The sequence below is a fragment of the Crassostrea angulata genome, chromosome 1 (assembly GCF_025612915.1).
Source record: "Crassostrea angulata isolate pt1a10 chromosome 1, ASM2561291v2, whole genome shotgun sequence".
NCBI lineage: Eukaryota > Metazoa > Mollusca > Bivalvia > Ostreida > Ostreidae > Magallana > Magallana angulata.
In genome coordinates, this window is record NC_069111.1 from 40,757,076 (window position 1) to 40,784,968 (window position 27,893).

A 27,893-nucleotide genomic window follows, 5' to 3' on the forward strand; every position below is an offset into this window, starting at 1 on the left:
TCGAAAACCAACATCAATAATGGTTTTTATAATCTATTTGAGGATATAATCTCCAAGGAATCAAAATGAGATGAACTGGAATTTTGAAATTTGTTTGAATAATAATAAACCAACATAGCATGAAATAAGCGCATGCCCAATATACGCATGCCCAGTGCCCCATAGATAGAAATAGTCCAGCAATTATCAGATATTTTCAGCTATTGAGCATGGGTACCTTGTGCCGAAGAGATCTTAGGTAGTGCGCAAAAACATACAATCATGAAGCAGCTTCACTGGTTTATTCTTCTTTTTCTTCGGCTGAACACTTTAAGTCAAGCAAGTGGTAAGTTTTTCAAAATTAAAATTTTAAAGTTTATATTTGATTAGATTATGTACTTTAATTAAATACATGTATTTTGTAAAGTTAAAAATTTAACTTGTCAAATCAAACGATATATACGGCGCTTATTATTTTTTTTTAATCAAGTTTTTTTTTACGCACTTATTATTAAAAGCACAATAGTTTTGTATCAATCTTTTTTTAAAACATCTGATAATTCAAATATTTCCTAAGATAGAACTTAATATATGCCTTAGTTATAACTTACACGTAAGAAGTTCCAACTATTTATCATAGCTGTTTCACAAAACTTCTCAGCGTAACGCAGTTGACTAAATCTTATTTTAAGATTCATTGTAAGCCACTTTAAATCATTTCGTTAATTCCTAACTTATATCGATCATGTAAATTCTTTTCAATATGGCACGATTGTAAACTTTGTAAGTAAACGTAAAAATTCATTCCCTTAATCACCTAGAAACAAATTAGAAAAAAAAGTTAAAACGTGTAAACAGAGTGCAAATATTGTAGTGCCTATGTGCATGTACTGAAATTTTGTAGAACATTTTACCTTCACGTGCATACACAAGTAGACAGAAATAACGTAATACATATATAACCGTATATTCTTTGAAAACGGTATTTTTTTTTAAATTTGAGAGATCGCAGAATCTTTCTAATTTTTTTTTGCTACATGTTCATATAATTTTTGACAGCATGGTTTATTTAAAAACATTGGTCACTGTTATTCTGTTATTCTTGAAATATGATCGAGTGCCTTTTTTGGTCTAGTTGGTCCATTATAAATAGTCCGTGTAAGCATATACAGATATGCTTAATCCTAAATAAAAAACTCGTTGAGATATTTAAATTTTATGACTTTATGGTAATTAATTTATGGTATGTTATCTTATGGTATTTTAAAGAAAAATTGGCAATTTAAAAAGTTCACCGGGATATGAAGTTGGTTGGTTAAGTGATCAAATCTTGTGAAGCCCGTAGCTCTCGGTCTGAAAAAATTCGGAATGACGACCTGGGAGCTACAGTGCATCCCAGTGTTAAAATCTGCAATTTTTGGCACACAAAAAATTCGCTAGTTTTGGACTGATTAACTTTATTTCGGACAAGTTTTATACAATTGATTCCCAAAAAATTATCGGACATTTTACTATAGATACCATTACTTTCCTTGCCTCTGATATTCTTTTAAACACCATCACCAGCTTCGTAAGTTGAAGTGGTGCTTTTACATGTAAAAATGACGACTCTCGATCTCGACGTGATTTTAACGTACTTCAATTTCAGAGGTAGGTTAGCGTGGTTAAGAGAAAGTTTCAGGCAGGTAAAGTACCGATATCAGTAGTAAATTGACTGAAGAGTTTATTGGTACTTATTTTTTCCACAAAAATCGTATGTAAATAAGGTTAATTAGTCAAAACAAGCGCATATTTTGTGCGCCGTAAATTGCAGAAATTTACAATGGGAGGCACTGTAGCTCCCAGGTCGTCAATCCGATTTTTTTTCAGACCGGGAGCTACAGACCTGCACTACCTGCAGCTCAGCCCATGAGACTAATGTCTTTAAATTTATCTATTTGAATTTAAAAATTACGTTTACTCAGGGTTTAAAGTTTCAGGAAATGATTTACAAATTTATATACCCGAAGTCAAACGTCTTTTTTTTTTTACCACGAAATAATAAAGTTGATATTCATGTTTTGTGTGTTTAAGGAAGACATGCTATGACAAAGGTAGCTATAGATTTATAATAAAACAGAATTTTTTTCATTTTCTATTTTCCTTGATAAGGGTGAATAATTTCGACTTTTTGAATAAACATGCAGAGTTCACTGGCATAAATACAGCAATTTGAAAATGAAAAACGGCACCATATTAGAAGGACTACAATGTAAAATATATAATTTTTCTTCCTATAAATGAATGTTTTTCTCTCCTTAATACGAAAACCGCATCGAAACGATGAATAAAAAACCCAGAGGTTGAGAAACTAATATATACATGCTCTTATTTGGAATCCACGAATAACTATTTACAAAAAAGGAAAAAAAATAATTAAGCAGTTACGATTATAATGCATAATTCACAATATGACCCCGTACAGTTTTCAAGACACGTAGTAACTGTTCTTTTATCAATTATACATATATCATAGGTATGCAAATTGGTAGGATTTTGATTTCTGATAAAAAAAAATTTAAATATCAGCTGTTGAACTTTGGCAAAAACATTGCATATAGAGTATCCCATTTCTCTGGATAGGTAGTATTTATCAATTTAGGATTGACAAATGGATTATGGATACTGTTTACACAAAAGAAAACCCGGTTGCTGTCACATTGACAGCTTTTGTCTTGTTATTTTTGTTATTTTTTGAATTAGTTAGAATAAAGGACTTGCAAAGATTTGGTAAATTTCGCGGGAAAATGTATGCAACTATAATTATATGTATTTTATACTTTTTTTAAAATATTAAAATGATTTTGTTGTGCAAGTGAAAGATAAATAATAAAACAATCTAAAACTGTTGTAAGTAAAAAGAAGTTTTATAATTATTAAATAAAGCACCAAGTTTTGTTAAAAATTGAAAGGTTTTAAAGAAATAGTAAGGGTATACTTAGTCTAGTATGTTTATGTTTTTGTTATTATGTTTTTTCTTCGGAAATTGGATCTCTGAAAGTAAGGAACGGTGTGGGTCATATGAATTTGATCGTATATGAACTGGTAGAGTTTTAATTATAAAATATTATAAACGAAAATTTTACAAAATTAAGAACATATTGTAGCTGCTTTATGGTAAACAGTATATGTTCACATGTTGCTGTAAAACTGTATTATAAGAGCTCTTCAGAAATTTTTTATCAACCAACTTCACAAAGTGGGTCAGTATTGAACCGACATTCAGGACGTCATACTCATGTCCCGTAATAATTGCTTGAAATTAAAAAAAATTCACCTGCATGATAGGCTTTTCCCTATTTATTGCCAACATTGCAAAATGAAATATTTTTAAAAATAATTTATACTTATTTTTATTTTACGACAGTTAATTTTTTGTTTTATCTTTGGAATTGTTATTTATTTATTTTTAAAGGGGGTGTCGCTTTTTATGTCTCATATTAATCAAAATTTTAAAAACAAATGTTCTTAAATATAGTTTTTTTCTTATCGATAACTTTTCAGTTATTTAATTCACCAACTGGCCGACCCCGTGTAAATTTTTCGCGGGGATGGGTGGATGGGGGGGGGGGGTTCTAGCTTTGTGGTAGCGATAAGGAGGCTTTTGGAGATATTTTCTTAATTCAGACGAGCTCCATACTTTAACAATTAGTTCCATGTACTCTAATAGATATGCGTGTATATCGATATACACGTATATTCAAACAAAGTCATTAAATGTATTTTTTCCAGTTCTAAGAAGATATCTGAAGACGATCTAATTCTTCACTCGCCTCTTTTATACATTCTCTTGATACATGTAAAATGTACACCAATCTCATAATTTATTTTTCCGAAAAATAATACTTTTTAAGAAATGTTCTTATCCAGAGATAATAAAATAATAGGTCTACCTAATCTTTTTTTTATTCCGTCCCTATTCTGGCGATTACGGCATGCCTGTACCTGGGACTAGCCTTTTTCTATCGGCGACGTCACTGTTTTCATATATGGTCATGTCAAATTTTGACAAACTTGTAGACTTTACATTTGTCGATTTGTACCCTGTCAGCCATGATATTTCGAAAACGGAAATAAAACTGCAGAGAGTACATATGGAGAGTGTGTATTGTAGTGGCAAGTTGCATGTAAATAACATACAGCATTTTACACCTGCAATAAAGCGTGCATCTTTAGGAGAAATTAGATTGAAGGCATGCCGGGTCAACTCTAAAGTGTTTATCCTTTGACTGCTGTCATTCAAAATCACATTCTAGTTTAATGAATATTTCAAGAAATTTTGAATTCCGGAAAGGTCTTGAACAATCAATTGCGAGTTTTTAATGCAGTAAAATACCCGGTAGATCAATCATTCAATTTATGCACAAATTCTGTTCCTTTTTCGACTTCTGTTAAAAAAGGGAAATAACCAACATGAGTAAAATTAGCTGAAAGGAATGAGAGTACCAATGCGCCAAATGTTGACAGCAGAGAAGTGTTAATAGATTTGGCCGCGCAGAAAAAGATATGGCTAAGGTGATTGGCTGAATTAATTTCTGATAATAATAATAATGATGATATTTCAAAGTAAATTTATCACTGTATAAATTTAATAATGGATTGAAGAAGTACTGCAGAAGGTAATGAAGTAAGATGGGTTGAAATAGGGGGTGGGTGTCATTTTTAAGACCTGAATTTATTTGCTGTGGATCGCTGTAAGTTGTATGCAAACTCAATTTTGACCTATAAACGTCATGAGATCCTATGGTTTACTAGTAATTTTTTGTTAGTGCTTGGAATGAACTTTCAAAGGTGACCAAGAATGTCTCTAAGGAAATAGCAAACTAGCCAGATGTGTTTAGGTTAACATTGAGCCCTATGGGGAATGAATTGGTACTCTTGTCCCTTTAATATAATGTCTCTTTAAAACTTTTTTTATATTGATATAGGTCTAGATATTGTAAATGCATTATTCCATTTACAGACTGGCATTCAGATTTTCTTGCCTGATATAATACAGTGTTTATACGCATACACTGTACCTGTTAAAATTTTGAATCTAAGAAGTTGAAGAATCTTCCCATTACCAATTCGATTAAGGGGGAAATTGTGTGTAAACGACATATTCTAACGTAAATTATTATAGTGGTTTTACTTTTTTTTTTCAAAGTAGTTTGTTTAATTTGATTTGTTTCTTATTTAATATATGACTACTAGTTTGAAATTTTTACAGCTTGTGTTGCTGTGTTCAGAAGACAATTATTATTATCATATATTATTCTAAATTGCTTGGTTAAAAAAGAAAATAGGTAGCAAATGATATAACTTTTCAGAAAATAATAATCTCTCGATTAGAAATGTGGACACAATAAACATATGAACTTTATTTTGCTATTTGTTTTGAATTTGTAGAAAACCCAAGTTCATTATATGATACCAGTTTTAATTATACATATTATACATATTATACATATTATGGCTATTGTTTGCATTATATAAAAATATTTTTGTCAAATTAATGTATCTATTTTTTCACGCGCAACACTCTTATGAGCTTGTTAAAAAACGCTGACTTCCGACATCACTTTGTTTACCGACAGTGCTGGCCAGACATCATTATTGGTCACGCCTCATCGCACGTGGCCTAAGTACTTTGCCTCTCCACCAAGTACTGACTGTGTCGTTTTCTCTTGCACTAAATAAAGAGTAAAATATGGATGTTTAATTTTTTTTGTTTCATTATCGTTATAGTTAGCATGTTAAACACTTTATGAATATAGTCAAAAAGGAATAGAAAGTAAAATAGACATGTTTAACGAAAACATGTCATACTACGACATGCTCACGGTTTAAAGTACTGAAAGGAATTTTGAATTAATTTATTGAAAGTTTCACGGATAATCGCACAAATTGCAGTGGTGTAGCAGGTTAAGAATGAATGGGGGGATGTTGTTGCAGCTCTAAAGAAATATACGCCTCCGCGGTAGATTAATTAATAAAACGCGAACGATATACGATAGAGATAAAAGAGGCATACCATGTTTATTCATTGAATCCCATAATAATTCATTATTTCGTTCACTGCTAGATGGTACTTCAGGAATCCTCATTAATATTATTTGACGTAACGGGCAAGACAATTACAATATACGGAGGCTGTTATATAGCCCCCGTCTAATAAAAGGGATAAAGATATTTTAAGACGAGACATTCAGAAGATGTATGATCAACATAAAAGACTGTTATTCATTATGTATCTTGTTTCAAAAATAATATTACAGCTTTTCAAATAAAAGCCTTAACTTATCTAATGCTAATGTTCCTGAATTTTGATTTTTTTAAAAACATTTTTTGCGGACATTTTTACATGCGAAATTATTTCTTCCTTCATTTAAATATCTTTTATGAATTCTACACTTGATCTTGTCCATATAAATTCTAATTTCTACATACTATTTAACATTATAATGAATGAGAGTGTTGTTATTTATCTCTTTTTATAGTCCAACAATTATATATTTCAACAACAGAATGTCGAATAATGCTAACTATATTCCATATTTTTTACTTTCTTACTATCATACATATGTCTAATTGTTTTGATAGGGAGGTTACAATACAAACAAGTACTAGAACCATTTTTTCAGCTCCACATGCAGCTATTTATTTTACAGAAATTCTATGTACGGACTCTTTTCGATTAAAACATTATACATTACCCTAATGAAAAAAAAAGTTATAGCGTGCTCCTAGATACAAGTGTAAGGTTAGTTTTAACTAAAACAAAACATATTTCTAAATATAAATCTTGTAATGACATTTACTTCTTTACGATGTTCATTTCAACCCTCGATAAAGTAAGTAAACATTTAAATAAAATTTTGTTAAATAAGAACACACAAAATAATTCATTCAACAAAAGTTGATGTATATTCAAAGACTATATCAGGATAGGTGTTTTCACTCAAATCATTAAAATAAATAATAAATAAATTATACAGCAGGTTGATTATTTAATGGTACTTAATCTATGAATATTTAATTTTTCCTAATCAAAGTTTGAAAAATATGACATTTTGCATATTTACACATACAACCGTGCACCTCCTGTTTATTTGTGATGATAATGTCCAACATAATGTCTACCTTTTTAATCATCATTATACAATAATTGTCACTAAATATGGAAAAACGGACATAAATTTAGAGTATTGAATTATATGAGCTTGTTCTTCACATAAAATATTTGTTGATTTTCCAATTATTACGTGCATTGAAAAGCTTTTTGTAAGCTAAATGCAGAGAGGTTGATGCATACAATGCATAAAATGCACATTCATTTCTTTAAAAAAATCCTTCATCAATAAAATAGAATTATGTGTAGACGTTTTTTTTTTTAATTCAGGCGGTGTCCTAAAAAATCCAGCAGTTCACTTCAATGAGTCTGATGTATATACAACAGGCCAGCCTATTCAATTTAAAATTACTGCCGAAACAAACGTGACCGAATTCAATATCACTGCTGAAATTAACATGACTGAGTTCAATATCACTGCTGAAACAAACGTGACCGACTTCAATACTACTGCTGAAACAAACGTCACCGAATTCAATATCACTGCTGAAACAAACATGACTGAATTCAATATCACTGCTGAAACAAACATGACCGAATTCAATATCACTGCTGAAACAAACATGACCAAATTAAATATCACTGCTGAAACGAACGTAACCGAATACAATATCACTGCCGAAACAAACGTGACCGATTTAAATATCACTGCTGAAACTAACATGACTGAATTCAATATCACTGCTGAAACAAACATGACCAAATTCAATATAACTGCTGAAACAAACGTGGCCGAATTCAATATCACTGCTGAAACAAACATGACCGAATTCAATATCACTGCTGAAACAAACGTGACCGAATTCAATACTACTGCTGAAACAAACATGACCGAATTCAATATCACTGCTGAAACAAACGTGACCGAATTCAATACTACTGCTGAAACAAACATGACCGAATTCAATATCACTGCTGAAACAAACATGACCGAATTCAATATCACTGCTGAAACAAACGTCACCGAATTCAATATCACTGCTGAAACAAACATGACCGAATTCAATATCACTGCTGAAACAAACATGACCAAATTCAATATCACTGCTGAAACAAACATGACCAAATTAAATATCACTGCTGAAACGAACGTAACCGAATACAATATCACTGCCGAAACAAACGTGACCGATTTAAATATCACTGCTGAAACTAACATGACTGAATTCAATATCACTGCTGAAACAAACATGACCGAATTCAATATCACTGCTGAAACAAACGTGGCCGAATTCAATATCACTGCTGAAACAAACATGACCGAATTCAATATCACTGCTGAAACAAACGTGACCGAATTCAATACTACTGCTGAAACAAACATGACCGAATTCAATATCACTGCTGAAACAAACGTGACTGAATTCAATACTACTGCTGAAACAAACATGACCGAATTCAATATCACTGCTGAAACAAACATGACCGAATTCAATATCACTGCTGAAACAAACATGACCGAAATCAATATCACTGCTGAAATAAACATAACCGATTCAAATACCACTGCTAAATCAAACGTGACCCATTCCAATGATGCTATTACCATAACGTTATTTTACGGGGACGGTTCGAACCATACTTATTTCTCAACAGCTTCCGAAATCCAAAGTGTATACACTGCAGTGCCGATTAATCATTCGTTCTCTTACCAAGGTAACTACTCAGTCTATGGGGAACTTACATGTAATGGATCCGTTAGTGTAACTCCAAGTAAAACAATTTACATCTGGAACCCAATAAACATGGATATATCATCAAAATCCATTGCAGCAGTTAATGAAAAGATTCAGTTCGTTTTCATATCACCTCCGGAGTGGAACGTCTATTACACAATTGATTTTGGAGATAATAACATTTCTCTACACCGAGCTGGATCATTTCAAATTGCCTTTATGGATCGTAGTATTGTTCATTCGTATGCACTGCCAGGGTTGTATAATGTAACGCTACATGCTTGGAACTCAATGTATACCCATGTTAACAGCACAATAATAAGGATCGAGTATCCGATATCCAATGGAAGTTTAGCCGTCAATAAATTTGCTAACAAAATTCCTATTCCAGATGGACAGGCAACCTTCACTTTATCTTACTCATCAACAAACCACGATCCCTCTAATGTTCGATGTATATTTGATTACGGAGATAACAATGAAACCCTCGCTGTAAACTTAACAAATAGTCAATCAATTCAACGCATTCACTTTTACAGGACAGCGGGACAAATGAATGTGGTATTTACGTGCACAAATGATTTGTCTCATCAAGTCGTAAAAACAGTTGTTAACCTCGAAACTTATAAGCTATCTGAGATTTCTTTTCAATATAAAAATCCAGTTCCCATGAGTATGAAGTTAGAGCAAGTAATTCCAACTTTAGAATACAACCATTATTTTAAATCAGTAACAATTCAAAAAAAGGTGACTTTTACCATTTTTATAAACAAATTTCCAAACTTACCTTCTGGAATATCAGTGTTTTGGGATTTTGATGACGGAACTCCTCTTAAACATTTTGAGCTTGTGTCACCGACTGTAACGCACACATTTGCAGGCAAACGTGGAACTTATAACATGGTTATCAAGATGAATAACAGTGATAGTGAGTACACAGTTTACAAAAATATAACATTAGGAGTTATTAAACTAACGTGCAATACTACAAAGTTTGATTTAAGGTTTACCGACGTACAATTGAAAGCAGAGGGAATTTCTGGTGATCCATTTTATTTTTTTAATGTAAATTCTGACATTAACACTTTTGTCTCAAAAGAAACATATGAAGTGAACCAAAATATGAATGGCACGACATACACCTTCAGGTATGCAAAATTTGGGCTCTACATTCCGTCTGTCTATGGAATACACCTTGACAACGAGAGAGAGACAGTATATCTTGATGAACCACTTATAGCAGACCTCTCTGTGGAAGATGTCTTCGGTGTAAGTGTTCAACCAATGCAAATACCACTTCCTCCGGGAAACGCTTCTATTTACGTGATTTCATCTTCGACTACCACAAGGCCATTTGTTACTTGCGAAATGAAACCTGGGGATGCAGTTGACCGCGACATCGTTTTCACTAAGAGACAAAATGTATCATCTACTGAACCAATGGTATTTAGTTATGCGTATAAAAGCCTTGGGACGAATATTGTTGCCATTAAGTGTTCAAACCACATATCTGTCAAAACAATGGAAAAAACTGCAACGACTGTTAATAGCTGTTTTGATACTCGCGGCATATTTGATCGTCAGTATTCAATACCAACAAATCCAATGAAAGTCTTCTCTGCAAATGATCTATACATTTCAAATCGAATGGAAATTTTTTGTAAAGACAATATTAAGTTTTATTGGAAACTGTTTCAAACTAATAACACGGAAGAATTCGGTTTACCGATTGACTATGAAAACCCAATTCAAGAAGGTCAAGGTAGAATGCTAATAAGGAGAAATACGCTAAGGGAAGGTTTAATTTTCTTACATCTCAATGTGACACTAAGTACCACTTGGTTTCCGGAATACATGTATATTCAATTTCATAGCTCGCATCCTTTTGCTTACATAGTGGGTGGTGGTTACGTCATTGGGTTAAAAAATATGACGTTTGACGCTTCGTCTGAATCACGAGTTACTTACCTAGACCTTGGTATCAAGGGGAATCTCACCTTTACCTGGAAATGTAAAAGGTACTTATAAAGAAGTAGATACATGTATAATATCAATCTATTTTGTGTACATTTGACAATAGTATTCTAAGTGAATTGTATGTATTTAAGTTGTCAAAGTTACCAATATTTTTTAATCAAAGGAAAAAGGATATATTTTTTTCCATATATCTATATTATTATTTAGACAAAGACTGATTGTTGTATTTGGTTACTTTTATAAAGTTTCACACCTCCTCAAATAGAAATACAATATTTACTATTCAATGAATTCTAGATTTTCACGTGCATATATGAGTGTGGCTGAAATTCGCATCGATGAAACACCACTAGACAACTGTTCCGTTAAGGAACTGTCACGTGGTATTGTTCAACTGAGTTCCGTGATGTCAACTGACTTAGATTATGCTGTTACGGTGACAGTACACGAGGGATCCTTAGAAAGAACCTTTACCCAGATTGCATCAATTACAGAAACAGGACCATCATTAGCTATAAAGTACATTTCAATTAAGTAATGAAACTTCCTTCATTCATTCATAATTATTATAAGTTGTTTTTATCTTTCCCATTTTTGTATTCTATTTCACAGCTGTAGCTTAAATTGTAATGACAAAGTCGCTGTGTCGTCCAAACTGGCTCTTGTTGCTTGGTGCCAGTCTTGTGTACCAGGAGATGACGTTAAATATGATTGGCATTTATGGGAAAATCTAAATGGAAGATATGAACGGGTTCTAATGTCAACAGAAAATCAAGAAAACGGTGAAAATTTAGTACAATACATACTGTGGTTTTATTAAAATTCAAGGGTATCAATTTTCGTGAATAAATTGAAAATCATTTTCAAAGATACAATAATGCGTGTTAACAACGAAATCCACAAAAATTAGTATTCAACGAGTATTGACGAAACAACGATGTAAGTTATGCTATGTAAATTGTATCATAATATTATATTAGGATATTAGATATAAAAAATGTTAAATTCCCGTGTTCGTTTCACATGTTTAATACGAAATGTTACATAAAAGTATGTTTCTTTTTTTAGATACTACATGCAACAGCCAAGCTTTTAATGTGCCTAGTTTTGTTTTACAATCTGGTAAATCGTATGTTGTGACACTGTTTGTCACAATTGCCAACCATACAAAACATGAAAGGAAAATCTACAGAAAAATACAAACCAACACACCACCTACCGATGGAGTATGTTCGGTCTCAAAAGATACAGGTAAGGTCAGCTTAAAACGGGAAACATTATAAATAATTATATTTTACCTGAATTATTTACGTTGCTCTCTACTTTCTATGAGTTGACAAAACAATACAATGTTAAAAAAAATATTCGTTTCATTATCTGTCATATACATGTATCTGTGTCTATATGACATTTCAGTTTAATGTTTTATAAAGACAGAAGAACATTTTAGATAAAAGTGGAATACTTTATCCTGAAAAAGAAAGACAACAGCGTACGTTTTCTGGTCCAGAAAATGTTTTATACTGATACAATAAGCATTTTGATAGCCGAGCTACCCATTTAGTTTCCACTCAATGTTAAAAAATAATTGTTTTCCTTCTGCGTCTAAATGACATTTCATATAAATGTTTTAAAAAGACAAACGAAAATTTTAAGTGGGGAGAATAATTACGGTGAACAGAAAAACAACAGTGTAGCAGTGCCCATTAAACATTATTAATATTTCAGGAAGCATTATGATAGCCCAGTTACCTATTGAATTGCTCATTTTTTCTACAATCCTCCTTATCACTAGAACACCTTGTTTTATACATGTACCCCTTTAATAAATAAAAGGTCTGTTAACAGTTTGCCTTGCTTTGTCACATATTTGTGGTATTTAAGAGGGCAAGATGGTGGTGGCCAATTTTAGACTATTTAAATCTCTTCAAAAAAAGTTCGGTGTAAAGAGAAAGGAAAATGATCAATTTTAAAACTAAAGTGTTCGGATCAATTCTTTATTAAATCTTATTATATGGCAAGAAAATATCTCATGTAAAAGTTGAAGGCACTTGTAATAGTTTATATGTTGACCCCCCAGTATCCTAAACAATCAGTTTGTAACTCTCAAAAATATTATTGATAATGGCATGTTATTCTGTCAGGCAACAAGGATAAAGATGAGGGAAATCCCGATTTTTGATTAATCACAACTAAGATTTAAACGAACAATCATGAAAATGGGCCTGAAAAAATTTACAAATATAAAACTAAAAAGAACATACTTGGCGGAGAACGGGTGGAAGAAGATCTATAACAGGCATGAGAAAACGCCCACCCTCCAATTCAAGGATGTAGAAGGCAGAAGAAGCAGATTGACACATCGCGCGACGGACTTTTTATATTTTGACTGGACAATATCTGCCTTCTCTATAACATTTAATCAAATAATTATTACAATACATCAGAACACAGTATTTTAAACGCTAAGCTTCAAGGAGGCCAGGACACTAAAAAATTACCATAAAAAATTTGAGTAGACTTAAATTTATTAATGAAAAAACGATTTTTAGAGCAAATGTTTATCTTTTTTCCTTACGTGAAAGAAATTATAAATATCTATTATCTCAGATATTGCAAGTAAACACAGAAAGTATTTATTAATATTTACTTGGAGTTAAAGGGCATTGCTTATCAGCAAAACATATATCAAATTACTTACAAAGCAAATAATTAATTTTGGCTGCATTCAAACAACAAGGCCAAAAGGCACAACTGTATCATCAAACATTCAACATATCAAATAAGTGACTATGGTTGTAAGAGATACAGACTCAAGGTGAAAGTTCAACACATCAAATCATTCAAGCAAATCAAATCATTCAAGCAAATCAAATCTCAAATCCATGTGACCATGACCCTTGGAGGTCCAAAGATCAAAGTCGAAGTTTCAATTATCATGGAAAAGTAGTTCAATACGCCATAGAATCCAACCTAGAGTGGTTTCTAAGAACACTCATAATTGGGGTCTCCGTCACCACGAGGTGGGGCTTAGAGCGGCATCCGTTAAGCCGTGTCTCGCCATGGGGAATTTAGAGGTAATATGATTGCAAATCGATCGAGATTTTGTGGTTCATAATCTTTTCAAGCCCACCTTGAATGGTGTTAAAAAATATTTGGTTGCCCTGATAAGTCTAGTTGACCCCATCCCTTTGAAAAAATTGGGGATGCTTCGAGATGTCTAGATGTTGGATTACTGAAATCTTCAAAGACCTTTTTCACCATGAAGGAATATATACGTTTCTTTTGTCTTTCCATGGCCACTGCATTGTAAAAATAGCACTATGTACGTCTGGGCAAAATGAGGGATCGATGAAGTGTACATGTGGAAACTCACTTGTTAGATCCCGAAGTAATTTTATAACTGCTAACATAATTTTTCTTACAGAAGTTTTGCTACGATCATTGCCCCCAAAATGGATAGATATTATTTTGGCTACAAGCTACATCAAGCTACTTGCTTCAGTAGCTCTAATTTCTAAAAAGCGTTGAGCGATTTCTTTCCACTATAATGTTGCCACCATAAAGTGATTTTGTTTCTCAAGATTAAGATTAGACCCACAAGGTCGGAGCAAATGCTCTCTCTAGATAATTGATTACCCAAACATCCAAACAATCGGATAATTTGAAAGAATTTTTAAATTAAATATATATTTAGAATACATATGTACGCTTTGTAACAATTTGACATCTTCCTAAAGTCTGAATGATGTCGGATGAAAAACATATCATTGTCAAATCAGTGCTCACCCCAATCTTAAAAGAATGTGACTTGTAAACGGTTGTATCAAGATGGAGGACAGATATTGCCTTGGTCAATACTAACGAAAATTGGTGTCTTGTTACTTGTTAATAACAAAACAATGGGTCTGTATAATGTTGTAATGTCAATAATACTATTGTGAGCGCGTATGCTTTGTATATACAGATTGTTTTACTTACCCGTTTAGTCGGGTTTAAAAACATGTTACTTGCAAAAGTAAAAAATTAATTTGCTTCGTCGATATGGAGATGTTCCCTCATCAACAACCTCTTATTCTGTTTTGGGGTTACTGTCACTTGGTAATCTAACGTCTTGGGTGTGTTTGATGCGCTTTAAACCTTACAACAGCTTAGATACAAAAAATTGGTCTGTTGGGTCTTGGAAACCTTAAAGTTTTGTAAGATGTGATTAGATTGATAGGTAAGATTGTTCTGTTGCATGAGAAAGGCATTCAACTGAATAGTAAACTACACACTCTGAGGATGGGCCAAGGAGATTTTAATTCGTATTGCATACAAAATGCTGGAAGGAGCTGGGGATCGGCAATGGTTTGGTCTGTGCTGGGGTTCAGTCTGCCTGAAAAGTTGCCACTATTTACGAAATATTGAATCAGCAATTGCATCATGATTTGTAGGCGTAGGTATGTGAACTGCACTAAAACAAATACTGTTTAACATACAATTGATAATGAAAGGCCGTAGCAATAACATAACTCTCTGAGACTTGGAGGTTTGCCTGTTGAGAATAAGTGCCTGACTATCATTGTGAAACACCACTTTTTTGTTTTTTAACTTAGCACCCTAAAGACATACATGCATAACCAACACAACAGGGATCAACTACAAAGATGTCATGTCTTAAAGGATGTTTGACCTATCAGAACCTGCAGGCCAAGAAAAATAATACCACTCGCCTTGACAAAAATGTCCCACATTCAAGATCCTGAGCCCCTGCTCTATCTGTATTCAGATCTAGGACTAAGTTAGACCACTCAGCCTCATAGGAATACACTTTGCCATTACATTTTTGCAAAAATTTAAGCCATATCTGCATATCTTCCTTCGTTTCATGTCTTGCTTTAGCCTGATATAACGGTGCGGTTGAAGTATGCCAATGGGGCAATTTATTTCAATCCTAGGAATGTGAGATTATGTGTTGAACAAGTAGATTTATCCTCTACCAATGAAACCCTTAACACTTAACTCATAAGTAATTTTTTTGAATGAGTCTGATAACTTTAATTTAACAAGTGTCATAATCTTTCCCAGCAAAATGATTATCAAATAATGATTAATGGTAGAAAGGCCTGTATTCTGTTTAATTGTCCACAAAAAAAAGTAGACAACTCTTCAAAAACATTGCATGATACCAAACAACTCATGGGGAGACACTTGTCTATGTAATAATTTATTTCCGGCGATTTTAATTCTGAAGAGCTCAAAATCCGCTGGATTTATTGGTTACATCCGAAAGGTCCATCTTACCAATACATGCCCCTGTGCCTTGTTTTGTTAAGATTTGGACAACTAAATCGAATGATGGGTAGTGTACTGTACGCTCTACTTGATGAATGAATAGGTTAACACTATTTCCCTCTAGAATGACAGGTGTGTGTAATGAGACGCCAACCTGATTTGTCACTTTAGGAACAATTCATATTGTTGATACGCTTACACAAGAGATAGGAATTTTTTTATATATGTGGATGTTTGTTGATGTGCCAAAACTAAATTGGAACATTCTAAATGGGTTCTTGGACCAGAGTAATGCAGTCGAAATACAACTGAAAACCTGATAGAATTTCATTTCCTACGGACCTGTTTGGATATTTGACCAAGTATTTGTTTTAACACAGATTTATTGATTGCGGTTTTCCCTAGCTCCCATATATTTTGGGATTACTCGGTTGTTAAATTTTTGGGACGGTTTTTGTTGTCTCTATTGTTGTTGTGGTTGAAACCAATGATTGTAGTTGGTTGATTTGTTTGTGGTACTTGCACCATTGTTGTTGGTATAACGGAGTGGTTGGGATAACTAACAACCGATCATCATAATGTCCATCGTTGTCTGTTTGATTCCAGCTAACTAAGATGTGCATGCCAGCACAGCAATAGCAAGTGTGTGAGTACTAACAATGAGTCCTTGTGCAAATTCCTTTAAAGTTATAATTGAAACACTTGTACGCAGGTGTAGTTGATTGTGTGTAATGAGATAGGGATTGATCTTTCATAGTCATATATATGAGCCACAACTCTAAAACAATCCCCACAAGAGCTGGCTGGATTAATGGCTTTGTAAAGTGTTAACTGTTCGTCATGTTCATACCAACAATGTGCCCACTTGCGGCCATTAATCTTACGGTATGAATATACTTTTGTAATTCAGCAGACTTGGAAAGGTTTGCAGTCAAATTTATAGATGCAAAATGCAAAAATATGCATAGAAACTGTCCATTTTCAAAAAAACAATTTTTTTATTCAGTTTCCTTTGTAAAAATCTCCCCTGCACTTCTAAGGAGGCGTTTCTTGTTACTTGTGGTAAAAAAGGTAAAGTTCAATAAATTTGACTTGAACAGTTATAAATAGATTGTATCATAAGATCAGTTATATATTATTACCTTCTCCTGGATACTGGGGGCTTAAAAGTGGGAACTGCTGAAGAGCCTGTGGAGGTGGCTGAGTCTCCTAAAGAGGTGGTTGAAATAACTTAGTAGTTGTACAACTGGTTGAGGCAGTTGCTTATGAAGGTTTCGGGTGACCATTTACGTTCATCTACACTTCTAGGATGTTGAAATAGGAAAAATTATGCCCAGCATGTATAATATAACTAAGGTAAAGTTAAGAGAAAAAAAATGTTTTTGTTGAAAACTTTGATTTTCTGAGGAAAATATTTGGTTTTAATAAAATGGCAAACCTCATTGTTGCAGTAGTAAGACGAAAGATGGGATTTGTATGCGCATGATTTAAATATACCCAAGGGAAGTAATTAATTCCCAGCATGAGGCGATATCAATATTTGCACGACTTTGATAACAGCGTCGTACATACGTAAGACATAAATGTAAAAAATAGAATAAAATTATTTGTTTTACTTTGCACTAATTATGAATATTGTGGGTTTTTTTTTCATAGATGCGGTTACTCTGATCAGCGTTAATTGCTCAAACTGGACTGACCCTGATGACAGTTTACAAACGTTTGTGTACCTGTATGAAACAGTAATACGCAGGAATTTGACGCATGGAATAGATGACATTGTCTCAATTGTTTATGAAGGAAGTATGTATGTTACATTCAGTTCGGATATCAGATATCAAATATAAGTCGTTATAAAAATAACATCAGATCCCGGGGCGAAAAAAGTTAGATGAGCTCTCTTTTGATCTCAGTCTCTCTTTCCACCAATATATTTCATGTGTAAAAGTGAGACTTATATCAAAGGTGGGCTCGACTAACTTTTATGACCCAGGGTATGTAACGTATGCAGAAAGAAACTACACTTGAATTAATAAAAACAATGCAACATTTCTCGGTATATCTATCATAAAGATCATGGATTTTTATAAAGTATCATAAAACAGCTGAATATTAATTTATTACCTTTTTCTCAAATTTTTAAGATTGCTTGATCTTCAATGCAATGATTATTTTTTTCCGTTTACACGTGAATGATCAGTGAATGTATAATATTTAATATTATTGCATTTAATATTTACCGCTGGTGTAAAAAATGTTGAACTTTTTTTCCACAAATATTCAAGATTCCTTATTTATGTACATTTCAACGTTTCGACAAGTTTTTTTTCTAGAGTGTTTCAGTGGCCTTGAAACTTTTGTTGATTTAGGTGAAAGCAGTATTGCAGATGTGCCTGTTCAGGCCGGGGATCCAGTTTTTGGTTACAATGTGACTGTCAGAGTTCGAATCTTTGATATTTATGGGGATTACGCAACCTTTGTGAAAAACATCACGGTCAGCAAAAGCATATTTCAAATCATTCTGTTTTAAGATACTGTGGAATCATTAGAATTTGTAGTGGCTCAATGTTCATGGTATTCATGGGTAGCCCTCCCCCAAGAGTTTAGATACTCAACAAAAACAGATTTAGAAAGAGTTATCTTTGTTACTGAAAATGAAAACCTATGAATCCACGCAATTACATACCTACGAATACACAAAAAACCGCAATCCGCAAAAATTTACCTCCACGAACTTTAATGATTCCTCAGTAAATAGTCTCCCTTATCTAAAACTTGTTTTTGTCTTTATAAATTGATTGTCTTAAAATGTAGATAGATGACAGATTAAAACAAGAATTTTATAATTTATTTAAAGATGAATTCGGATTGACTTTAATAAAAATATGCTATTTATTTATGTTACTTTACTAAAACTTGTTTTTGTAGGTGGTTTCAACTGAAGTATCTTCCGAGAGCTTTGATGAAAAGTTCAGTAAATATAACCTTTCTGGAAACGACATACAGACGCTTAATTTTATAGGAGCAGCGGCATCTTCTTTGAGGCAGCTTCCTTACGTATGTACTTTGCGCATTTAAACCTCTAAGAAATGTAAACAGAGTGGTTGGTTTTACAGCTATATATATTCTTATTTTGAATGCGCAAAAACAAAATTCACAACTTATCATAATGATTATTCTATGTTATCTCAGAGCAGTAAGTCTCGTAAGAGGGAAGGTCAAAGTGACCTTTCAACATGCAAATGAGAATAATCTATCTGAAATCCTACATAAATCATAGCAGGTGGACTTTGTCTATTACTGGCATAAAAAAAGAAACACGCTTGAACATCTGAAATACCTTTATGGAATACATCCGTTTAGTCATTGAGTGATCGAAATTATCAAGAGATGCCTTTGTCGATCGATTGATTTTAAAATTTTGCGAGAATGAATGGTACAGGGAAATATCAATTTATACAACTACAAAAACTTTCGTTATTTCAATTATCAGTAAGAAAGCTGTATTCATTTAGAATTTTAACTTTAATATGTTTATAGTTTCATGTTTTAAATTTAGTGAATGTGATTTCATAAATGGCCCATTTTGGACAATCATTAATAAAAAAAATAATAATTCCAACTTTTATGTAAATTGATAAGTATAAATGGATAAATCATCTAATCATTAATATCCTTAAAATATCGGAGAGATGTAAAAAATCTATAAATCTTTTTATTTACGTAAAATATTTATATTTTGTCGTCTGTTGTACCATTTAATGTTACAGACTGATTCAACTACAAAAGAAGAAGATGTCTTCCGTGGAGTGGAGTCTATATATATTGACGATACAGATGGAGGACCTGAAATCATAAACTATCAACAAGTAATACATTGGCATATTTACTAATCTATTTCCGCTCTCTTAGAATATTTCTTCTAATTACTTCAAAACTGATAAATTTCGCATAAAATCAGATGACACTCAGTTGTATTGATTTTACACACAAAAACGAACATTTTTGCCATTCATCAGTGGATTCATACATTTAAAAAGAAGGGTACTGTCAAATGTAAATATAGTATTATATTCAAGAAAACTCTCACATACGATACAAATTCATGATAATTACTATACAGTAAATTAACCATAATGAACAATTTTATAATACATTGTGATTTTAATTTTATTTATTATTTTATAATAACAATTAATATCTACCAACAGAGGGTATTAAAGCTAATCCGACTGGTAGAAAAGATCATCTCACCTGGTTGCAACAACACACACGGAAGATACAACTTAGCAGACATACAGACCATATACAGCACTCTTGATGCACTGACTCGTTACCAGCCTTACCTCACACTGGAAGCTGTGGTAGGGCCTTTTAAGACTTCGTATTTTTTGCTTGAAATGTCAGGTTTTTTTATCAATGCTGAATGTCAATAGATTTAAAATTGATTGCATTAATATAGAACACAACAACAGATATTCTGAAAACAGTTATTGGTTGTTTGGAAATTGAGACTGTTGATCGCCCTCTTTCAACAACAATGTTGGACAAATTAACATTATTAGCCAAGGGTAAGAGAGTTTTATTATTGATAATTTAAAGATACGAATTGTTGTCATATGTAAAAAAAAAAATATCGATAGTATCTGTATTATGTGAGTACAGTTATAAGCATACATAGCCCGCCCTCATTTGCTACTTCTACAAAATGCTGACACATGACCTGAATATCAGATGTTTAGGTTTTTGTTATGCATCACACTTTTTCGTATCTTTATTAAAGTCTAACAAAGTTACCGATAGTCTAAACATGATATGTTAAGAAACAAACTACCATATGGATATACATTCTCTTCATATTTCGATATTGTCGATATTCATTTAGTATTGGAATAAAGATTTTGAATAAGGAACTGATTTTGATTATGGATAGTGTGCCGTGCCTCATGTAATTGTTAATGTGTTACATATATTGTTTTGAATATTTTATTTTTTGTAGTTTTCCACCGAGTACTGGATAATACATTGAACAAAATGCTACCAGAAAAACTTCAAAATTTAGATGAGGAACTCTCAGAAGAAGACATTAGATCAACCATCATTGTACAAACTACTCGATTTTTGCAAGAGACATTTTTATTGAAAAAAACGCAAGGAAACGTAACTTTAGACCATCACCTTATGAATTTACGAGCCTCGTTTTTGTTTCAAATAAGGTCACATGAGCGATCCAAGCAGATTAAACAAAGAGAACTGGTAAGTCTTGTAATATTTCGAATTTGGAGTAAATAATTGTATTCCATTAATACTAATCTTTTTTTTAACGTTTTAGGCACAAAGAAACATTCCTTGCATTAAAAACATGTTGTCTGTCTTCAATAAAATTATGGAGAATACAATCGCTCTTGGAGAGCGATTATTCCTTAATGGTCTTCATGTGCTTGAAATAATGATTCGAAAAGTATCAGGCAACAATCTATCAAACACCAACGATCCATTTTTTGCTGGACTGTATCAAAGAAATAATTCCGAACATCAGTATTCCTACTTGACAATATCGGTATGGTATTTAATTCAAAGCAGGTTTCTTCTGTGGAAAATACAAAATGAATTATAAGCTCCATATGAGTCTGCGTGTGTTTGTTTATGAAAAATACTCTGAGAGAAGTAATATTGATTTCACGACGATACATATGCTCCATTTTGAAATTTTTTTTCAGATTGCAAATTTTTTAAGGAACCCCTATATTTACGGGGAAAATGCATCAGTGGCCACTTCGTCCGTACCTGTCATAAAAATACCGCAAAACGTATCAGTGGATTCTAATGTCCCAAATATCGGCAAACCTGTGTATAAGAGATACATTCCTTTAATGAACCCAGCATATTCAGAGAAAATGATTTATTTCACATTTGATTTAATTAATGATGAGGATGCTAGTATTATCTACATCAAACCTGATGGATTTGATAAAACTAGCCAAAGAAACATGACATTGTATTCTTTCTTCTTTAGTTCTAAAACTTTTCCAAAAGCTACAAATTTTGATTATTTAAAAGTCTTGGGAGTCAGAGATTGGACCGATTATGGTTTTAAAGTTTTTTTTACCAGGAGGTATTTGTCGGAAAGGGAACTGCTTTCTTGGAATACAACCACATGCAGGTATTATTTCTCTTGTAAAACTGTTTGTATTTCGAGGGTAAAACTACATAAAAGAATAAAAGTTTAAAAGAATATTGTTACGATTTTAGCTGAGATTTTTTTAAAAAATTAATTTTTGTTTTTAAATTTTTACAGGTATATTGCTTTAATAAAGAACACCAAGAGCTAATTTTGAATGTCAGTTGACAATTTGTCAGAAATAGATCTTTAATTCTTTTTTTTTTTTCAAAACAAAGCTCGTGCCATGTTTTTGTTTACATTGGTTAAATTAATTTGTGAAAATTATGTTTTATACAAATTTGTTTTGCTAGTTTGCTATGACAACAAATGAAAAATTTCTATTGTTTCTACTCAATTTTGTATTAAACGAGATGCCTTTATTTGCTACCCAATACGGTAAGTAAAGTCTTAACAAGGGCAACGCTAAGCGGAGCATCACCTCACGACATGACTTGTTGTAGGGGGAAATGCATTCTCTAGGAAAATACATGAAAATATTAATTAGATCAAAATAAATATGACACAAGTATTTTTAAAACCACTTTGAATTCATAATAACTATTTTATCCCAATCCCATAGCTTTGTGGTGTATAAATTGGGGGAGGGTAGTTACATTTACGTGGTTGCACAGTTTTCCTATTCATAGCAGAAACTCAACACACATGCATTAGAGTTTAATAATTTAGTGACAGCCATTTTTATATAAGCATACATAAACGATCCATATACATTGTGAAGAATAGCTGAACACCCAGCGATCAGTAGTCTGCTCTGATGGACGCTTGTCGTATGTCAACCCATAGTAGTAGATATGCAGCAATTATTAATATACAACAATTTTCCGGTGATGAATGTGCGATATCTGTCAAAGTGTTTTCTGAATTTTGGACTAGTTCTATTGTAAGCAATACGGAAAATGTTGTCCATAAATCGACTGCTTGTTTCGATGTTTATTGAATGACTTTAATCTCTTGCCCGCTTCAACTTTTAATTATGGGCAATCTTCTCACCCTCCAATACTACAAAATTAAACGTTTGGTTTTTTTTACCTTTACTAGATTTAAATCCCAAAAATGTCAAATTGTTGATTTGAACTGTATACGGTAGCGATTTATTTCAAGTCGTACATAAAATTACCGGAAATGTCTATTGTCAAGTCGTACATAAAATTCCTGTTTTAACTTTTGTTTTTACGATAACTTAAAAAATATTGAATCAATTGACTTGAAAATCTATAGGATTTGTCCTTTTACCATGCCAAAGAAGTGTTAGGAGTATTCATGTGAGGGTTATCTTGGAATTTTGCTAAGAGCTGACAATGGACTCACATACATACTTACATACATACACACATACACACACACACAGCACGCACTCACACACACACGCACACTCACGCACAGTCAGGTATTGAGATTTTTGTTAAATCTTTACTCGATCACAATTCTTCTGTTTTGCTGTATTTAAGAAATGTAAACATGACATTTGAATATTAATCACACTTGTAGATTGTAATCATATATATTCATTTTGATTTTATGATATAATAGATAAAAAAGTTTATAATAAAATGTTTTGTAAATATGATTTAGCACTATAACTCGAGAGAAATACAATATCTGTTCAACTTAGTATCAAAATATTGTCTTTTTAAACAAGCAAAGATTACAAAAGATGAAAATTCTTTAAATGAAACAATCTGTAACAGTGACCCACATCTCATGAACAGAGAAAAGCATGTCTTAAAGGATGCAGATATTAGATTTTTAATTTACAAACATTCATTTCAATACAACAACAGTATCACATATTAATATTAATATCTATGTCTATGAAGCGATCGATCATAAATCCTTATCCTTTTGTTTGCATCTTTCCAGGGTCCAGCTCAGTTAAAAATTTGTTATCAAGAAAAAAACGAGCAGTAAGTAATACCACAACTGAGGAACCATTTGGGAATGCGACATCTCTGGAGTTCATGCCAGTTGAGGCAAACGTTAGCTTAATATTCACAACCACGGGGTGTCGTACATGGACTGATGATAACAATTCATGGACTATGGAGGGTTGCACGGTAAATTTTGTATTCAGATTGCATTTAAGCACATATAGTAGCAGCACAAATGTAAAAGTAAGAAAGAAGGAAAAAACTATTAACGCCAGAGTGAAGGTAAGGTACATGTATGTTAGCCATCAAAATATTGATTTTTGGTCAAAAGTAAATACAAAATCTATTAAAATACAAGATATATAGTATCCAGAACACGGGTGTATAATTAGTTTGAGCCTTTATCTTTTATGGCTGTAGGTAAGAAGACAAGCGTGTAGCGGTGTATATACAATATATTAATCTATGACTACATTTATTTGTTACTTAATGTTGTAAATTTGCAAATATAGCAATCTGAATTTTATGATTCCGTGGTAAACCACTGCCAATATATTCCCTCTCCAAACTCGCTAAGAGAGTCGGGAAGATATAGAACGTGACTGCGGACGATACTGGATAGTCTTCGAAATGCGCACTTTGAACTACAAAATGACCAGTTTCATAACTTCTTCAAATTTCTCTAACACGGACTGTCAATATAATTCCTTTCCAGAATTCCAATTTACGCAAGCGCAAATTAGGTTTCATTCGCACTTAATTATTCAGCGAGCGGACCGACTAATTCTTAGATCATTCCTTTATAAATTCAAAAGGGATGTGCGGCCATCTTGTACATTTAAGGATAAGAATGTAAACTTTTCTTGAACTGGCTTGTTTCTGCCCGAAACTGGCCAAACTGACTCATTTTGAAGATTTAAATATCTGAAAAATTATGAAGGAGTTTCATTGGTGTCCTCTCTACAACCATTTATTGAGAAAAAGTTTGAATTTTGCTCATTTAAGTGGCAACGTTTCCTCAAAATGGGTACCCTATTCTTAAAATGTGCCTTTTAAGAATACGACTTTTTCATCTTTTTCCACAAATATTAATTTGAATTGTTTGGTAACATTAATCAAATTTATATGTTATTTTCGAATTTCAACTGTGTCAAACAATTTAAGTTTAATCAATACTATGTTTCTAGGTACTTCCAATGAGTGATTTAAACTACACAGTCTGTCGATGTACAGGAAACACGTTCTCTTCCTCGTTCTATATTCCTCCAAATGTCATCAATTTTCTGACGGTGTGGGGGAAATTTGACGCATCGAACGCGTCCGTGTATGGAACACTAATAGGCGTCTTTATAATCTACCTGGTGGCAGTAATCTTTCTTAGAAGACAAGATAGAAAGGATGTAGATCAGGTTTATTAATCTGAATAAAATATCATTTAAAATGTGACTTGTAATTTGTGCATGTATATGTTTGCACAACTGAGATTGGCTTAACCCCCCTTAAACATATCGAAATCTTAACTTGTTCATATATTAGATAAGATCACTAAAACAGACGAATTATTTCTACATTCTACAGTGGGCAGTGACGTTTCTCTCTGACCATACTACATCACATGTGTACTTCTATCTGATAAGCGTTCATACTGGATTACGGAGAGATGCTGGCACAAAATCAAACGTACAGTTTATTGTAACAGGAGACCTTTGTGATTCTGGAATTCGTGTTTTAAAAGACAGAAAGACAAAGGTATTTGCTTTTACGAAACAAACATTTTCTATTTTAAGCTGTCATGAACCGAATGTTCAAGTGAGCCTTTCGAATTTCTTGATATTCGTCGTTGGTCCGTCTGCCTGTCTCTTCGACTAACTTTATACATTTTACATTTGGCATTTATAACAAAAATAAAAGGTAGAAACCTTTTATACAAGAAATATGTTTAAAAGAAATATATTATAATAAGGATGTTTTAGAAAATGCAATATCAATAACAATTGCGCAAAAATGCCCCCCAAAAATGCTAAAAAGTTGTGTCATGTTGAATTTCTTAACCTGTGTTACCCAGACCAGTGTATTATTGCCGGAAACATGACGTTTGACCGAGGACCTAGTAGAGTTTTAAAGTTTGGCAACAGCAAAAATATGATGGGGAATATTTCATTATAGAGATTTATGTGATATAATCAACGTCCTAATACATTATTGATTTTTCATTGTGCAACACAGACCTCCTTGACGTTATTTTCATTATAATTATTTTTTTTTAAGATTAATTTTATAAAAAAAACATTTAAATTAGTTTTGAACTAATATGATTTTATATTATTATAATACTTGAAGTTTTATTCAAATCTGATTTAGACGTTTTTTCATTACCTTAAAATAAATATATTTACATTTTATTTAAGTTATTTACATCTTTATTTTAAGGAATTCTCTACAACCAGTGTTAACAAGTTTTTCTTTGGAACAACGGAGCCTTTAGGAGATTTATTGTATTTAAGAATATGGCATGACAATTCAGGTCTACCTGGATATCAAAGTTGGTTTTTGGGCAAAGTAATAATCGACGATTTGCAAACCAAAAAGAGGTATTTAAAATACAGTATTAAAAGCTCATTATCATGTCGATTCTGAAAGCCGCTTTTTAAAGCAAAGACAGGAGGTATATTTAAAACAAGTGACATTTAAAGTGTTTGATAGCCGTTGTACTATCCAAATGATAATAGTTGCATGATGTTCTTGATTTCAGGTATTTCTTCTATTGTAACAAATGGCTGGCTATTGATGATGGAGATTGTACTCTTGATCGCATTATTCCAGTATCTGCTCCAAATCTTATTTCTCTTAAAAAACGTCTATCTGACGAAACACAGACTCAAATTCCGGAACACCATTTGTGGTTATCGCTGTTTTTCCGTCCACGACAAAGTAAATTTACGCGTGTTCAAAGAATCTCGTGCTTACTGGCTCTGTCATGTTTAACCATGATATCAAATGCCATGTTTTTTCGATCATCCTCAGAGAACCAAAATGTGGAGCAAGTGACGTTTGGATTTCTTCAAATTTCTTCATCAACACTATACGTGTCTTGTGTTGGAATTTTTATTTCAACTCTACCTGTTTTATTTGCTTCCCATGTGTTTAGACATATAAACAACAATATAAAAACAAAACAAAAATCTTCTAAATCTAAACATATCAACAGACCTTATAAGAGTAATGATATCTCAGTTTCTCTGTCCGACGTTGATACCGATGTTTTTCAACAAGAAGACGACAAATTTCCTCACTGGATATACTACTTGGCCTGGATAATTTTAACAATGTCTGTTTTATCATCCTGTTTCTTCTTAATCCTATACAGCATGGAATGGGGCAGTACTAAATCAGAAGAATGGCTTTCTTCCTTTGTTTTCTCTCTAGTAGAATCTTTAGTTGTGTTTGATCCGATGAAAGTACTTATAATAGTAATTTCTTTTTCAACTCTATTAACAAACTGGTACCAAGAGAGGGCACCCAATATTAATCTACAAAAATTAAGAAAAATATCGATTTCAAAAGGATATAAAGAAACAAACATTTCAGGTAATAAGATATTAATACTACAATACACAATGTTTCTTTTCATCAAAATCCTATTTGTGCCAAGAGGTGTAAAATTTGATAGATAAATTAACAAAATGAAAAACAAAATTCAACAAGACCTGTTTTTATTACATATTTTTCTATGTGGTTTTTTAAAATTTATTTTAAAGATCTCACTAACTACGTGCTTC

The 27,893-nt window shown here is 32.5% G+C and overlaps 1 protein-coding gene across 1 annotated transcript; it reads left to right on the forward strand.

Moving 5' to 3' along the window:
• The first annotated feature begins 223 nt into the window (after nucleotides 1-223).
• Nucleotides 224-27,397, forward strand: LOC128169841 (uncharacterized). The gene is given in 21 exon segments (XM_052835897.1): nucleotides 224-325; nucleotides 7,403-10,826; nucleotides 11,083-11,304; nucleotides 11,398-11,567; nucleotides 11,854-12,036; nucleotides 17,719-17,865; nucleotides 18,432-18,556; nucleotides 18,991-19,119; nucleotides 19,833-19,931; nucleotides 20,274-20,426; nucleotides 20,525-20,633; nucleotides 21,062-21,318; nucleotides 21,395-21,622; nucleotides 21,783-22,163; nucleotides 22,165-22,225; nucleotides 24,107-24,300; nucleotides 25,302-25,523; nucleotides 25,693-25,863; nucleotides 26,545-26,705; nucleotides 26,867-27,168; nucleotides 27,171-27,397. Coding segments are annotated over 21 exon segments (6,894 nt in total). The 5' UTR covers nucleotides 224-261; the 3' UTR covers nucleotides 27,263-27,397.
• The last annotated feature ends 496 nt before the right edge of the window (nucleotides 27,398-27,893 follow it).